We start from the raw sequence: 16247 nt of genomic DNA, 5'->3' as shown, positions 1-16247 counted from the left end.
CTCTAGGCCCCACCCTGTCTGAAATATCACCCCACTTTAGATGATTGGAAAGATTCCTGGAGGTTATCTAGATCCTGCTTTAAAATGCAAATGTTAAGGGGGGGGGGTGGTCTCAGAAGTCAGCCACTCACACTTCAGTCTGATTTACTCTAAGTAGCTGGTCTTTCCCATCAATGAAGTTAGCAGTTCTAAGGAAATTGATATTTAAATGAGAAAACTAGGAAACTGGAAGGGAATCAAAGGTGTTTGGAGTCGGATCCAAAACTGGGGAAGTGCAAGAAAGGCTGCAGAGGCTCTCCAGGAGAGGCCAGGAGCAGAAGGGGGTCAACAATCCCACATCTCCCAGAAGAATGTGGCCAGTGTGCCCTTGAGCCAAAAGGCTGCCAACGTTTAAGTATGAAAACCTAAAATTCAAACTCTGCCCCTGCCGTGCCAGCGCCGCTCGCTGCCATCCCGAGCAGCGTGTTGGCCAGGTCTCCTTGGTCCTAGGAAACACCCAGTAGAGGAAAGGCGGGGGCGAGCGCGGCTTGCTTTTGGGTCAATTTTTTTTTTTTTATTTTTTGGTTGTTGTTCCCTGGAAGCAATCGCACCCGCTGGCGAGAGGTCGGGGCCTGCCCTGGAGCCCCTGCTCGAGGGAGGCCCAGGTTGAGGGCAGGAGATGTCCCGGACTCCCGGGCCGAGGGACGCGCGCCAAGCGCAGAGAGGTCCGCGGAGTCGCCTCCTGCAGGGTCTCGGGCGCCCCGCGCGCCGAAGGAGCTCGCTTTCTCCCGACCACGCAGTCTGGCCAAAGGAACTCTTGGTTGCTCTTTGCTGCGCGTCGCGCGCCGGGGAGAAGCATCTCTCCTCGACTCCGGGCGGGCGGGGCGCTGTTCTCCCTACAGGTTTGCTTTAATGATTTTCTTGAAAGAAAGAGACAGTTGTGAGCAAACAGGTTTGACAGGGACTGCTCCCCACCGCCCCCCCCAACCCCAGGGGATTTCTTTTTGTCTGCGCCTGACTTCAAAGTCGTAATCGGCCCCTGTCAGCGGCGTGACGGGGAGGATTTGGGCTGTTTGTTGGGGCGAGTCCCGGCTGCGCACCTCGGCGGAGGCTCTGCGGCCCGCGGGGCGCGGGAGGCAGGGCTCAGGCAGGTCCCTGCGGGGGCCGAAGCTGGGGCCGGGCCTAAGGAGCGCAGACAGCTGCACAAGCCCGGCTGCCAGGTACGGAGAGGAGGTGTGATTGGCAGAAGCTGCCCGAGCTAGGTCTGCGGCTTTAAGTCCGGGACCTGCGCTGGGCCCCCTGCTCCCTGCTGGCTGGAAAGAAATCTCAGTGGCCCAGCCGCGGCGCACCGGCGCCTCCCAGCCACGGCGCACCCCAGTTTCCCGGAGCTCCGTTCCGAGTCCCCAGGGCCGGGCTCAATCTGGAACCCTGGTTTCAGTTTTCCAACTGCCGCCGCCCGAAGCCTTCCATACTCGGACCCACTTGGTGCCCCTTCCCAGCCTAACCCCGCCTGGAAGTCTGCTGGGCGCCCGGGTGGGGCCGTGCGCGGGGTTCCTCCTCGGGCTGGGGCACTCTGTGTACTCAGGGCGCTGGTGCGCCGGGCTCTGCGGGGAGACACCCAGACCCCTGTAAGCTTCGTCTTAAGAGATGTTAAGGGACACTGAGCTATGAGGGAGATCAGAGCGGTTGACAGGACTGTCAGCTGGGGTTATATCAGACAGCGAAACCGCGAAGCCTCCACCCTGGGCCTCCTGGGCTTCCTAGGGGGCGGGAGGAGGGGCTTTCCCTAAGCGCCCGGAGCCCCCAGACCGGACGACCACCAGAGGCAAGTCACTTCCTAATTGTTTCGATTTGTAAGAGGGTTTTGTGATGCTAAGTAAGCGTGGCGCAGCCCGCCCGGCCTCCCCCCACGAGTCCCCCAGCCCGCCTTTGTTTACCTTCGCCTGATCGCTCATTTATTTATCTATCTATTATTTATAGGCGTCCTCTCCTATTCAGCGCCCGTGTATGTTAATTGTGTTATACCATTTAATTCTAACATCGGTCTCCAAAGAGCTCTTAATGAGAAAAGCATATACAACACGGATCACTTTGCTATTCAGCTCAGCCAGATGGACAACTGCTAACTTTTTTTTTTTTTAATAATGAAAATCCCCCTTTGACAAAGGGGCTCAGATGAATAGGCTCCAAATAACACCTCAAACACTTCTAATTGTTTTGAGGACAATATGCTAATCCGTGGTTTTCGGCTTTGGTGTCTGTTGACCACATTTCCGTGCACTTGGCGGCCACCGACTCCTTTGGAAATGGCAGAGGCAAGCGCAAAAATCCCTCAACAGCAGCAGAAGGCAGACAAGCCGCTCGGCTGCCGCCACCCCCACCCAGCACCATATCAAAGCCAGTGAGAAAGGCACCCGACCTACGGAGAAACACGCGTGAGCACGGCTGTGGCAGTGAGAGTGGGGCGGGGAGACAAGCAATGGGGGGGGGCACCCTTCGATTTTGAGAAAAAGTTCCAAAGAGTTGTTCTGAAAGCAATCAAAAGGTCCTTTCTCCCCATGAAAGCCAGAGCAATCTTCAAGCCAACATTCAACCACCGGGGATAAAAAAAAAGGCTCTTTTCCTTGTTGGATTAAAAAAAAAGGCTCTTTTCCTTGTTGGATAAACACAAAGGGCTATGAGTTATTTAATTTTTATGATGTTTTAAGAAACTCCTTGTAGGAGCCGTGTCACCATCGCCTTCATTTTCCCTTTGAACCTGCAGGGTCTTAGTAAAAAGTCTCCCACCGTCTGGAGCGGGGACCTACAGCATTTCTTAGACTTTTATTTTTGAACTTAGAAACGAGTATCAAGCCCCCAATCCCCAGCAGACCCAGCAACAGCATTTTCAAACACCTTGTTAAAAAAAATATCCATTCCACCGCTCTTCCCCCAGCATTGAACTTAAACACCCACCGCAGGACGAGGTGCTCTGCGGGCAACTGCTTCCCTGTAGGCTCGGCGCTTCTTTCCATTCCTTTGGAGTTTGGTTAAAAAAAAGAAAATGCACTCAGATCTCAGAAGTCTGGGTCGGCCTTTGTCTTAGTTCAATCGCTTCTCGAAGTGGTCTAACCACTTTGTGAAAAACTCAAGGAAGGAGTGATGTCCCAGGAATGGATACCTTTGTCTGGCTTCTAAAGGCAAAAAGTGGATCCCGAGGGGGCAATCGGGACAAACCCTAGACTCTGGGCCCCTCTGCACCTGGCCCACGGGACACCAGGCTCGGCCCATGCAGGCCAGCCGCCAGCCGCCACTGCTGGAGTCACTTTATGTACGCTCAGCCTCCCAGAGACCCCGGCCCCCGCGGACCTGGCCTCTCGACTTCAGATTTTATGCACATCAAAGGTTACTTTTTGCAATGACAGATTGTCTTTATTCAAAACGTCTTTGTTCAACAAATGAACAGAGTAAGGAGGTGAAATCCTTCTAGGTACATTTCCAAGACATTGTCAAAACATTTATGACCATTTAGGATGTTTTTATTCTTTTAATTTTTGTTCACTTTCTACTTCCTGACTTCATAACCTGACATTCTGTCTAAAAGTAAACTTAGGTCTCTAGGAGCACTGCTTTATACAAAGTAAATAACCATGTGGGTCCTTTTGTTTTACCTTTAAAGAAGCAAACACTATCATAGCATGATTTTAAATAGAAATGTTTCCCTTTCTGTGGTTTTAAACTTTTAAGCCTTTTCCCCCACACATGAAGAGCAAATGGCACCTAGTTGTGTCTGATGGCAAAACACAGAGACACAGCTAACTCTTTCTTCAGGGTGCAAAAGAAAAAAAATATGCATATTCTAGATATAATACCAGGATCTGGGAGTTCTGGAGTCCAAAGCCCATCAGAGGCAAGAGAAGGGGACATAAATAAAGCAAAACTGCCTACTTTTTTGTCCAAAGGGGGTGCAGTCGGAGGTTTGTTTGGGGACAGTCGGGGTAGGGGCAGCTGTACAGCTGTCATAACCGTTCGCAAGTTTCTGGCACCTGTCTGCGCCTTGGGTCCGGGAGGATGCCCCTGCCATCCCCGTGGAAGAGAGAGAGAGGCAGAGTCTGGGGTAGGGTAGGGGGTGGCAGCAGGACTGACCCCTAGGCACCTGCAGGCCCCGGACAGGCGCAGAGGACGGGGTGCAGACCCCGATTCCAGGCCGCCCTCCAGGTCTGGTAGGCCGGGTTGGGGGTTACATGGCCGTGGCGTGGGCTGACGAATAAGGGTCTATGCCAGTCTTGGTCATGCCCGGGAAGAGGATGTAGGCGACGGGGGGCTGCAGGGTGGAGGCAGACCAGGCGGTACAGTTACAGGGCACCACGTAGCCCGGGTTGGTGGGGGACGGGTGCGTGTGCGTGTGCTGGCTGGGACAGCTGAGGCTGCCGAAAGCGCCGTTCTGGTAGCCCAGGGTGGACGCGTAGGGCAGCGCGCCGGTGGCCAAGGTGTGGGGCACTTCACCCATCTTCTGGATGGCGCTCGAGCTAAACTGCGCGGGGTCCAGCAGGGAGTAGGGCGCCGAGGCGGGCGGCAAGAAGGCCCGGGCTTTCTCGGGCGCGCTCAGGAGGCCGTCGGAGGCCCCCACGGGCAGGCCGGCCGCCTTGAGCGGGTCCGTGTCGCCCAGGTAGGGCAGGGGGAAGACATACCTGTCCTTCTTGAGCAGGTTCTTGGGCTTGCGCCGCGGCCGGTACTTGTAGTCAGGGTGCTCCTTCATGTGCTGGGCGCGTAGCCTCTTGGCCTCGTCAATGTACGGCCGCTTCTCTGCCTCGGACAGAAGCTTCCATTCGGCGCCTAGGCGTTTGCTGATCTCTGAGTTGTGCATCTTGGGGTTTTCCTGGGCCATCTTGCGCCGCTGGCCTCGGGACCATACCATGAAGGCGTTCATGGGTCGCTTGATGTGGTCTGAAGGTTTGGACATGGTCCGGGAGGCTAGGCGGTGGGGATGGGCAGTGCAGGGGCTCTGCAGGTGAGCCTGGACGCGGTTGTCGGTCTGCCTGTCTGTCCGTCCTGAGCCGGGGCTCTGCGCTCCCCTCGCCTCCGCACCGCAGAGGTGAAGCCAGAGAGAAGCGCTCACCCCGCAAAGTTCAGCTGATCATGCCAGTCTCGGCACCTAGGCAGGTCCCGGGGGGCGAGCGGGGGCAGGAAGGGCGGGGGGAGGAGAGGGAGGCCGGCCGGGGGGCTGCCGGCACCAGAGGCTGGGGCCCAAGTACCGGAGTCTCTGGGATTGAGTGGCCAGGTAATTTGCTGGCGAGGGCAGGAAGCTCCTCCTTCTTCCCCTCTCCACCTTCGCCTTTTCTGGTTCTCTTCTCTCCAGTGTCTACGGCCGTGGCACCCTCCCCCCCGCCCGTGGCTTTCCCGTAGCTGCCTCGCCTAGCGCAGCACCAGGCTGAGAATGCGGGGAAGCTGGTGAACGAGAGCCAAAAGCGGCGAAGTTCAAAGGCGAGGTGGGCCAGGACGGCACGCACTCTGACATAAGCGCGGGGCGGCGACTCCCCAACCTGGGCGCCAATCAGCAGCAGAGAAGGCGAGGGGGCGCACCTGCCAACGCGCCCGCGTTGGAAAGAGGGAGCGCGACTGCTGGGGGCGGGGAGAGGTGTAAGGGAGAGACCGAGAGAACGGAGCGGCCAGCTCCGGACCGGGGACTTGGATTCCACCTTGTTTCTGGCACTGTCAACAAATAAAACTCTTCTTGCCCGTTTCCTTTCCCGGTTGTGCAAAGGAGAAATGGGGCTTCGAATACAAAGACCCGGGGAGGGGGCAGCAGAGGGAGCAAGCCAAGAGAGCGTGTTGATAAATAGGACAGCCTCGCCACGAAATGCAAGGACAGCACTTTCCCCCACTTGTCAAAGATCCTTGGAAGAGAAAAAGAATGTATCAAACTCAGGTTAAAAATTGAAATAAACTTTTCGCGCCGTGCCCTCGGCGGTCCGTTGGCTGCGTTCTCACGGGACGCCGGTGCGGCTCCGCCTCCACCCTGCCCCGGGATGCTGCGCCTTGGGCGAAGCGCAGGGCCCCGGGCTAGCTCAGCCGCGCGTTCCAAGCCGATGCCCGAGGGCCTTGCGTCCGGAGGTGCAGAGTTTTCAAACCCTGGTTGGTGAGCCTTGAAGAGCACCGCGACCCGCTGTTCACTTTCGTAGAGGGGTCGGGGGATGTAATTTCCATCACGATTCCTATTTATGTTACTATTATTTAGTGTTTTTAAACCTCCAACTTTCCACATCTGTCCAAACCGGGAGGGCAATCTGAAGGCCGGCTAGCGCCCGGCGGGGCGTGTGGTTTTCCCCGCTGCCCCTTCAGCAGCGGCCCTAGAGCGTAGTCTCAGGCTGTATCCGCACCCAGGGTCGGTTTGTCCCCAGGCGTCTCTTCCCACCCAGCGAGAAAGCGAGACTCGTTTCTTGCGTCAGATGAGCATTCTTCGGGTACAGAGGACGAAATAACCCGCGGAGCCAACCTGCGCGCCTGTTTCCTTTGAATAATTGCCTGCCCGATGTGAAATGCCCTTGGGGGAAATATTTATTAAATGGAAACCATTGTCCCAGGCCCAGCAGGACCTGCGTGTGTTCCAGGCTTATTGGCTTTTGCTCCAGCCTCTCTCGGGAGCACCGACCAGAAACGCGCGCTGCTCCTCGGGCTTGGACCGGTTGGGGGTGGGGGAGGTAAGCAGAGAACGAGGAGGCAGGGAGAGAGGGTCTTTCTTTAGCAGGTACTGTGTCAAGTTTGAGGCGAAGGCTTTGCTTCTCCTTCCTACAATTAGAAAGACGTGTGGCATTTCTCATCCTCAGCGCGCTCTTCAGAGAGGTGGGCACTATGCCCATTTTACAGATTAGGAAACTGAGGCTGGGAAAGGTTACGCGATTTGCCAAAAGTGACTCCAATGGAAAGTGGTGACGCCGGGTGTACAGAATTTGAAAAACTTACCTGTTTTTTTTTCCCCCACCCCACGCGGTGCCACGTCTGAGGATTAAATAGTGCTGAAGCCAAACGCGGGCCCCTCGACGAGACTACTGTAGCCATCGAAACCTGCCATACGGATAAACTGCACTGGAGGACTGATCCTCAAGCCTGCTCTTGATTTACTCAGGCTCTTGTCCGAGACCTGGCCTCCCTGAACATAGACCTCGCGCCCAGAGAGCCACCTCTGCGTGGGCTCGCGAGCAGGTGCTGTCTTCACATTCCTCTCAGCCCCAGCCCCGGCCTCCACCTGCCCTCTACCCCTGTTTTCTCGGCAAGAGGTTTCATTTAGCTTTGGGTACCAGGAAGTAGAAGCCCTTTCCAGCCCAGTCCGGGGAGGGTTTCCAAGAGTGGCTGGCAACTGCAACTCAGATTGGACCAGCCTGCTGACTTAGCGCTGTGCTCAGAGCCCGGCCAGGGATCCGAGGTCCAAGGACCAGGCCATTCGAGTTCCACGGGGCGATCTCGACCGTTTGCGGAAGGAATGACAGAAATGTTCACATCTGCAGAGAGGTATAGGGTCCGGCAGGACCCTCCAAATCTCACTCAGGAACCCTCAGGGGACACTAAACCCACAGAGAGGTTTGTGTTAATGCAAACCAACCTCTTGAAAACTGCTTTAGGAGGGAATCTGGCATGGGGTCGTAGACCCCTTCTCTCTTTCCAGCCTCCAGGCCAACTCAGTCCTTTTGTCCCGAGGCAACTCGGGGCAGGCGCGGGCTCTCCTTCAGTCCTCATATTTCCACTTCCTCTTCTTGTCCGCGTTGCTCTTTAAACATCTTGCGCTCAGAGCTCTGTTCGCAATCCAGGAGTCCGGAGAGAATTATTACAAAGGGCGCACAATGGTGGCGTGGCAGTTTGTGGGCAGGGCGCCCCTGACCACCCAGGGTTCCGAAGCCCCAGGCTGTTTGGGTCACGCTGCACTGACTCTGGCGGGAGCCAGCATCCTGCAGCTCATCTTGGCCTTGAGACTTGAACTCCGCGCTGCGAAGGAACTCAGCGTTGAGGGGCGCGCTCTCCCCGCCTGGCATCGCGGCGTCTCCTAGGCGGACGGCGCAGCCTCGTACGCCCCTTACACAGAGCTGGCTGGCCACCGGTTCATTCAACACTCCTTAACGCTGGGCCTGGCTTGGTGCTGTCTCCAGCCCATGCCTCTACCTCCTTCTGGGCTGCTTTGTCCCTCTGAGCTCTGCCTCCCTGCCAGGCTTAGATTCCCGGGCAGACGTCCTGGAGAGGTGGCTCCTGGGAGAACCAGCAGTTTTGGTCACCACCGGAACAGGTCTTAAGACAGAGGTCGCCTAAACGCGCCTCCTGCTTTATCCTCAGCCTGAAGCTTGGGCCGAAGGCCACTCTCCAGGGCCTAAGACCTCCCTGGGATGTGGCTTTTCCGCTTCCGCGGTTGCCTACAGAATCTGCGCGCACGTCCTCAGTACGCGCGTCTTTGCGCAGCGCAGTTACTCAAGGTCCGCCGCGTGCGGTCCTGAGCCTGGTGTCTGAATCACTGAGTAACATGGACCCGGTCAGCGAACCGTCGCTGTTCTGGTCGAACGAAGGAGAGAGGCCTCGGAGGTCAAGACCCAATCCACTTCTCGCCCGCCCCCTCTCCCGTGGCGCCCCAGCAAGATCCAAGATGCGCCCTCCTCTCTTCTGGCTCTGGGCCTTTGTAGGGAGCACTTCCCCTCTCCTGTCGCCCAACTCCTTTGCGTACCTCAGGTCTCTTTCAAGGCTTCACCTCCTCTGAAGGGCCTTCGTTGATTCCCGAACTGGGCTAAGACCCACTTCTATGCTCTCCCTCTATGCCCTCTCCATCTCACGCCCTCTTCCCCAGCCTCGTGTGGTGCCCTGTCGCAGCCCATGCAGTCCACCAGCCATCGAGCTCCTCGAAGGTGGTGGCTGCGTGTTATTCATCTTTGAGTGTCCAGGGTCCACACACCGCCGAACGCAAAGAAGACACCGGATAGTTTCCTAAAGCTCAGGCTTAAGCTTTTCCAACAGGCCTTTCCGTGACTTGCAGCTGAGCGGACAGGACCCCAGATGCAGCCTGGTAGAGCCAAACGTGGAAGTCACGGGCCCCCAGGCCTGCACCCACCTGCTTGGCCTCAGTGCACTGCCGGCCTTCCAGCCTCCACCCCACCTCTCTAGTGGGAGGAATTGCTCCTCTCCTAGGCCTCCTGGACTGAGCGACAGCCCGGCGCGGAAAGGAAGATGCGCAGACCCTGGCTTGGAGAATGTGGTTCGGAGGGTGGAGGAGAAGAGGAGAGCTTGTCACGCGGATCGCGCCCGTCGGGTTTTCGAAGAGGCCAGGAGAGTCGCCGCGTCTGGACAGGCCGAGGTGTTGGGCACGCGCGGGACGCCAGCCCTGCCGGCTCACTGCGGCCCCTCTGGGATTCCCGAGAGGGACTGAGGGAAGTTCCAGGTGCCGGTTTCGGGGAGTTTGCGCGCAGCCCCGGCTCCCGCTCGCTGCGGGGAGTGTGAGCTTGAGACACACTCAAGGTGTGCAGCTGCCGGAGCGCTGATCCGGCCCACTCCCGAGAGGCGACAGCCCAGGGGCCAACGTTGCAGATGGTAAATTGAATCTTAGGAAATAATGCACTTTTGGTTAAATCATAAACTTTTACCTTTTCTTATTACAAAAAATATTTTAATATTTGGCTCCCCTGCTTTTCCCCTTTTTCCTGTTTTCTATTTTCAAATTCAGAGACCCAGGGCTGTGGTCCTCTTAAAATATTTCCTGGTAATTGCTCTAGGGTCTTCCTTCCAGAACCCAGCCCAGCCCCGGTGCTTCTTGAAAGTTTGTAAAACTCCAAGTGTCCCTCGCAGCCAAGATGGCACAGGAGGGCGCGGCTTCCACCAAGAAACGATGAGAAACCAAACAAAACCGGGTCTCAGTCCTGGAGCGCCTGCAACAGCGTGTTTGCCGCCAACTGGCAGAGCGAGCTTAGTGGGCTGAAGGACACTTCTGTCTCAAACTCCGAGTGTGCCCAGGTAAGGAGATTTTTTGATACTTCAAACCACCTTAATTTGAGTAGCTGGGGTCTGTTGCAAGCAGACATCACTTGATTCACCGACTTGGTGCAAGTTAATAGAGGATTGCATAACATCTACACAAGCCTCCCAGAAAGGGCAAGGGTTGGGAGCAGGGGTAGGGCTTTGAAATCTTATTCATTCACTAACGGCTATTTATTGAGCACCTACTATGTGTCAGACACCATGCTGGATTCTGGGACACAGCAGTGAACAAAACCTGCAAATGCCCTTCTCCCCTGGTACTTACAGCCCAATGGGAGGACAGACATAAACTGAGAAACAAATCCTGGGGTGATTCCTGGCTCCACCATTAAGTAGTTCCATCACTTCAGGCAAAGTACTTAATCCTGTCTGTGTCCTGGTTTCCTCACCTGCAATGGGTATAATGGATTGTTATAAGGATTAATTGAGTTACTATGAGGAAAACCCTTAGAACATGCTTGGCCTGTGAACCTGCCCAATAAATAGATTATATTGTTTTATCATTAAATAAATATGGAGTTGATTTCTGATAGTGATAAGTGGCCAACAGTGAATCAGGGTGATGAGACAGGGACTGAGGGAAGGGTGGTCTCATTTACGTTGGGTGCCCAGGGGCCTGAACCCTGGAAGGCGCCAGACTGCTGAGGGAAGGGGGGGGGTAAAGCAGGAGAAGTAGGAAATACCACCACCTGGGGGAGAGACTAACTGATGGTACCTGAAAGATTTAAGGAGCCAGTATGGCTGAAACCTGGCCATGACCTTGGGGAGAGTATAAGGAAAAGGCTGGGTGAGGTCGGCAGAGCCCAGACTATCTAGGGCCTTGTAGACTCCATAAGGAGTTCGGGTTTTATTCTAAGTGTACTGGGAAGCCATTGGAATGAGAACCAACAGAATGATTTAACGACAACCCCAGCATACACAAATTATTCATTATCAGACACTCTATTATGGAGGAATCTCACCTCCAGTTATGGGCCAGAAACTTCATAAATGGACAGATTTTTCTTGGCCCTGGAGTCAGCTGCTTGACCATCCCTTAAAGAATAATGCCACCCTGCTGAACGCTTTGGAATCCTCTTCTCTCTCCTTTCCCCGCTGGAAGCCAAGGAATAAACCAAGGGATGGTCACAGCTGTTCACGATTCTGAAAACATATCCATTGATATTCTGTAAATATTAGCGGCCTGATGGGTCCCTAACTTACTCTTCCCACTTCCCACCAAGTAACGTTCTCCTACTTCCCTGTAGAGAGCATGAGGCCTCTGACTTGACCCTTTCTGGAGATACTGAGTCCACATTTAGGCATCTTGAATGTCTCAGCCTGAGAAATATAGGAGTTGTATGTGAGCAAGTGAGGTTTCTTAGGATTAAAAAATATCCCATGGTTATAAGAACAGGAAAGACACATTTTGTTTCTAAGAATAAAAGCCAAAGGAATGTCAACATTGTCTGCCTATCCATTGGGTTTTATTGTGTTCAGGTGTTTCATATGCATTAGGGCTCCCACAACCCCATTCTTCTAATGTAAGAATCCTTGGTCAGCTTTCATCATAAATAATACTCTTTAAGACTCTGTGTTTGCCTAATGCAATCGGCCAAGTTATTGGAGCATACCTTCTCTTGCCAATTTTATCACAAATTATACAGCGCAGAGGATAAGACCAAACTCTGGCAACAAGCCCCAATCGAGGATCAGAATAACACTTCCTCTTTTTGTGGTAGCTGCCTTTGCTGCTCCCAATATAATCAGCAGGAAATATTAGGGCACTCAGCAGTTGCAAAAGGGGTCACATTAAGCATGCTTATTTTTGTGTACCTTTTGTTTCTTTAAAGCATCATTTTTACATGTCTGAACACGAACAACCCTTAACATTTTATTTAACAAGAAAGTCATTGAAATATTTATGAAGTGAATTGATGGTTACGTAGAAAGAGCTATAAAAATGAATTTTAAGACCTAGGGCTTCTAATTACTGTGAGACCTTGGGCAAATCACTTGACTTCTCTTGGCCTCAGTGTAACAAATTACTCCAAAACTTAGTGGCTTGAAACAGCAAACTTTATGATCTAATCTGGTTTCTGAGGGTCAAGAATCCAGAACTAGCTGGGTCGTTCTGACTCAGAGTTGCTTATGAGAGTGTGATCAAGATGTTGCTAGGGCTGCAGTCATCTGAAGGCTCCATTGAGCTGGATTTGCTTCCAGGCTCACTCATGTGGCTGTTGGCAGGAGGTCTCAGTTTCTCATCACACAAGTCCCTCCCTAAAGACTGCTCACATCATGGCAGCTTGATTCCCTTGTGCAAATGATCTGAGAGGGACTGAGACAGAGGCTTGGTCCACTGTGGGAGAGGACTACACCAGGGTGTGGATATCAAGAGGAGGGATCACAGGGGACTGTCCCGGGGGCTTCCTACCACACGCTCCAACTGGACAAGAGTGGAAAGAGCTTTGTAGGGAGCAAAATACCATAACTCTAAGTTACCTTCATTGATTCTCTTTCTTCTGGACAGAATCATAGCTAGCTCTGGACAGAACTGTGCAGAGAACCTCATTTTGTTTAAAATTCTACCACTTGCCTCTGTCAGTGGACATTGGCCCCGCTGGAGCTGGCTCATGCCCTTCTTGCAGTTTCGTTAACACCATCCTGCCCCTCACCATTCTCCTTCCCAAACTGTGTCCTATTAACTTCTGTCAGCTTCTGTGAGCTGAGACGCTCACTAGTTATTAAGGTGCCTATAAAGGACTTGAGGATTACATTTAAGCCCCAATTGAAATTTATTATAAAAATATGGGGGTGCTTAGCATTTGAAGGAAGGGTTGACTCAGTAGGAAACAGCAAGGGGAGTTCTGGGACCTCACAGGTTCACGGACTTTGTCTCTGGAGCCAGAGACACTGAGTGGTGGCCATCAGCTTATCTGGAGCTGGATTTTAGAAGAGGACCCAGGTCAGGGTGACTGTGATGGGGAAAATAGAGGCAGTGTTGATGATGTTGACGGAGCCCTTTGCAGCACCCCTGAAATGATCTCACTTCACTCTGTCTGCTCTTTCGCTAGTGCTGACCCTGATAATCAAAGGTAAAACAAATGTGAAAATATCTCTAAGTGAAAAGCCCATTAGCAATCCGTTCATGAGGAACCGGTGCATTGACTTAGAATATGTTGATCAATTTGACCTTTTCCTTTTTTTGTTATTTAAATTTTACTTTACTGAAATAGTACATTCACATGGTTTCAAAAGTTAGAAAGTACTAAAGCCTGGTGAGTCTCCTGCCCCAGGAAACTCCTGCCTTTCACAGTTCCCCAAAGAGCCTTTCTCCAGAGATAGCCATTTTCCATTCCTCCAGAATCACTTCACATCTCCATATTTCTAAACAAAATGTGCAGACTGTTATCTCCTGGCTGATAGGTGAGGAGTTAGTTCTCTGGCTCCCCACCCACTCTGCTTCCTCTCCTCTCCTCTCCTAATGTAGTTCTATTTTGTGTGGTTTAAAGAATTTTTTTTAATTTTTAATTTTTTGATTAAATTAGCAGCATTCACATGGTTATACCTATGCAGGTTTGAGCATTGTAGTGTATTAGGAAGATGTTCATTTTTTACTTTCTGCTAATTGCCCTATTTCCCACTTACTTGGTTTGCTTTCTAGCTGTTACTGATTCTCCCCAGCCTTCCCACAGCCCCTTACACAACTTCCCATGAGGCCAGCCATGTCAGGGAGTCCCCCATTCAAGACTCTTTCTCGGAGACATCCTTTCTGGAGGTCCTTTCCTTCTGGGTTGGGGTCTTAGTTTCTATTTCCCACACCTTTCCCTTTCTTGTTTTCTCCCATGTTTTGTGGGAGTGCATCTCTCAGTATTTTCATCAGGTTGAAGAGATGGCAGGACAATGGTCGTCCTCAACATGAGTCTCCTTAAGTCCCAGGGCTCCAGGCTGGAATGGTTGCTTCTCAGCCTGGTGCCTGTGGTCTCCTTTCATCTTCACCCAGAACATTGCCTTCACTTCTTTCTCCTGTGGGAGCTGCAGGTTTTGTGTCCTGTCTTCAGCTCTCAGGTTTCTTCCTTCATGGTTTGGGTACAGGAGCGTCCTGTCCTCACTTTTGCTCTTCTCCCTTGACTCTGGTCCCTACCTCTAACTTTTTGAGCTCCCCTCTGTCTTACCTCATGGCATTCTTTCTCCCCTTCCTTCCAGAGGCCAGTGCCATCATGCTTCCCCGTGGCAGTCCTGCCCTCTGCGAACATGCTTCTCTACTCTTATTAGAGCTTTCCCTGAAAACATTCAAGGGAACGCTCTATCCAGGACAGACCTGGCTTTGGAAGAGTTGACATCTCTGATTCTAGCATGGGATAGTGGCGGAGGGAAAGTTCAGTTGGCACAAACCTGGCAAACCTCGTCCTACGTGGTGAGGGACCAACAGGACTTGATGGAGGAGATGGGAAGAGGAGGGGATCTGTCCTTCCTGGTCATTATCCACAGGGATTTCTGCTGAACCAGTGAGGCAAGACATAGACTCAGAAAGTGTTTTGAGAGCAGACAATTGTAGCAGGAAGCAGCCAGCATTATTGAATCCTTCTTTACTCATATCGTATTCCAGGTACTTATGCAAAAACTCTTTACATACATTATTTAATAGTCAATAAGCTTAGGTGGAGAAATCTGTCATTATCCCCATTTTGAAGGCAAAGAAATTGAGGCCCTAAAAAAGTTAGATAGGACTTGCCCAAAGTCACAGAGCTAGTAAGCAGTGGATCCAGGGTTTGAACTCAGATGTTGTCTGACTCAAGACCCTTCATCCTGCTGTCCCAGCTCCCCTCTCAGGATGACCCACTGTGAACTTGAATGGAACCTAAACATGGTACAAGGCAGAGGAGGGGCGTGTGGATCCTTGAGAGCTAGAACTTCACAGAAGGCTCCTTGAGCAGAGACCTTGACCCTCTTCTTTAATGAAAGGATGAGAAGGTCCTATAGGCTGAGGGGAGGGAAGGCGGCAGTTCAGGTGGAGAGATGTGTGCATTGCAGCAGGTATAGAAATGAGAGGAAGGACTCAGTACAAATTGGGAAAAGGTGAAAGTAGACCAGATCTCAATGGCATTGGATACCAGAATGGGGGCTGGCAGTCTATTGGATGGGCAACCAAGACAGTACACGTTAGAGATGAGGAATAAGGGCTTAAAAGTGAGACTTTATAGAAAGACAAATGCCATGTGATATCACTTCTCTGTGGAATCTAAAATATGACACAAATGAACTTGTCTATGAAACAGAAGCTGACTCGCAGACATGGAGAACAGACTTGTGGTTGCCGAGGGGGAGGAGGGTTGAGGGAAGGATGGATTGGGAGTTTGGGATTAGCAGATGCAAACTATTATATATAGAATGGGTAAACAACAAACAAGGTCCTACTGTAGAGCACAGGAAACTATAGTCAATATCCTGTGATAAACCATAAAGGAAAAGAATATGGTAAATAATGTATATACTATGTATAACTGAATCACTTTGCTGTACAGTCGAAATTAATACAACATTGTAGATCAACTATACTTCAATAATATAAATTTTTTAAAAAGTGAGACTTTGTGAAGTTCAGTGTGAGAGTGTTATAGAAATGGTTGGAGATGGGAAGAAATTGGAAGTTATCCTGTACTTATTTACTATCCTTATTTATTCTGGATAAGCATTTGCAATGTCTCTGCTAATGCAACATTTATTTCAATAAATTCCCCTAAATTCTTACTTTTATCAGAAAGCAGAATGTCTAGTCTGCTGATTAGGACTTATTTTGGTCTGTTATTATGATTTTAACCAAATATATCTTGCAGCAGTTCTTTGCTAAAAATATTTTTAGGTTTGTACTTACTATGCGAGCATGGATTGATTCCCTTATCAACCTATGTTCAAGAGCTAAATTCGGTAGGATAATTTTAGCAATGATTAGGCTTCACTATAAATCAGGACAGTCCATTTATAATCCTTGGATTATAATTTAGAAGATAATCTCAATCCTTGTATTTCATAGTATGTACTACACACTGAGATTCTCTGTTTATTAATCTCCACAATGGACACAAGATTAAGAGAAAAAGAAGCCACCCTGGAATGTGTGGCAAAGTCCCTTATGTACATTCAAGTCATGGGGCCAGGATTGGTACATAGGTCTGTCTAATCCTACTCCACCAGACTGCCTCGCTGAAATACTTGCTTAAAGATTTCTAAACATAGGGCATATTTATTGGATATGTGAATTTGGACTTGAACTGAGTAAGTAGGACAGATACCTTGAAGTACTT

At 51.5% G+C, this 16247-nt stretch overlaps 1 protein-coding gene across 1 annotated transcript; it reads right to left on the bottom strand.

Moving 5' to 3' along the window:
* Positions 1-3380: 3380 nt before the first annotated feature.
* Positions 3381-5391, bottom strand: SOX14 (SRY-box transcription factor 14). Its single transcript, XM_032630594.1, has one exon. The coding sequence runs from the start codon at positions 4919-4921 to the stop codon at positions 4199-4201; it is 723 nt and encodes a 240-aa protein (XP_032486485.1). The 5' UTR covers positions 4922-5391; the 3' UTR covers positions 3381-4198.
* Between the last annotated feature and the right edge of the window lie 10856 nt (positions 5392-16247).

Source organism: Phocoena sinus, chromosome 4 (assembly GCF_008692025.1).
Source record: "Phocoena sinus isolate mPhoSin1 chromosome 4, mPhoSin1.pri, whole genome shotgun sequence".
Classification (NCBI taxonomy): Eukaryota; Metazoa; Chordata; class Mammalia; order Artiodactyla; family Phocoenidae; genus Phocoena; species Phocoena sinus.
The sequence above is the reverse complement of the archived record's forward strand: the minus strand, read 5'-3'. Positions and strand labels throughout refer to the sequence as shown.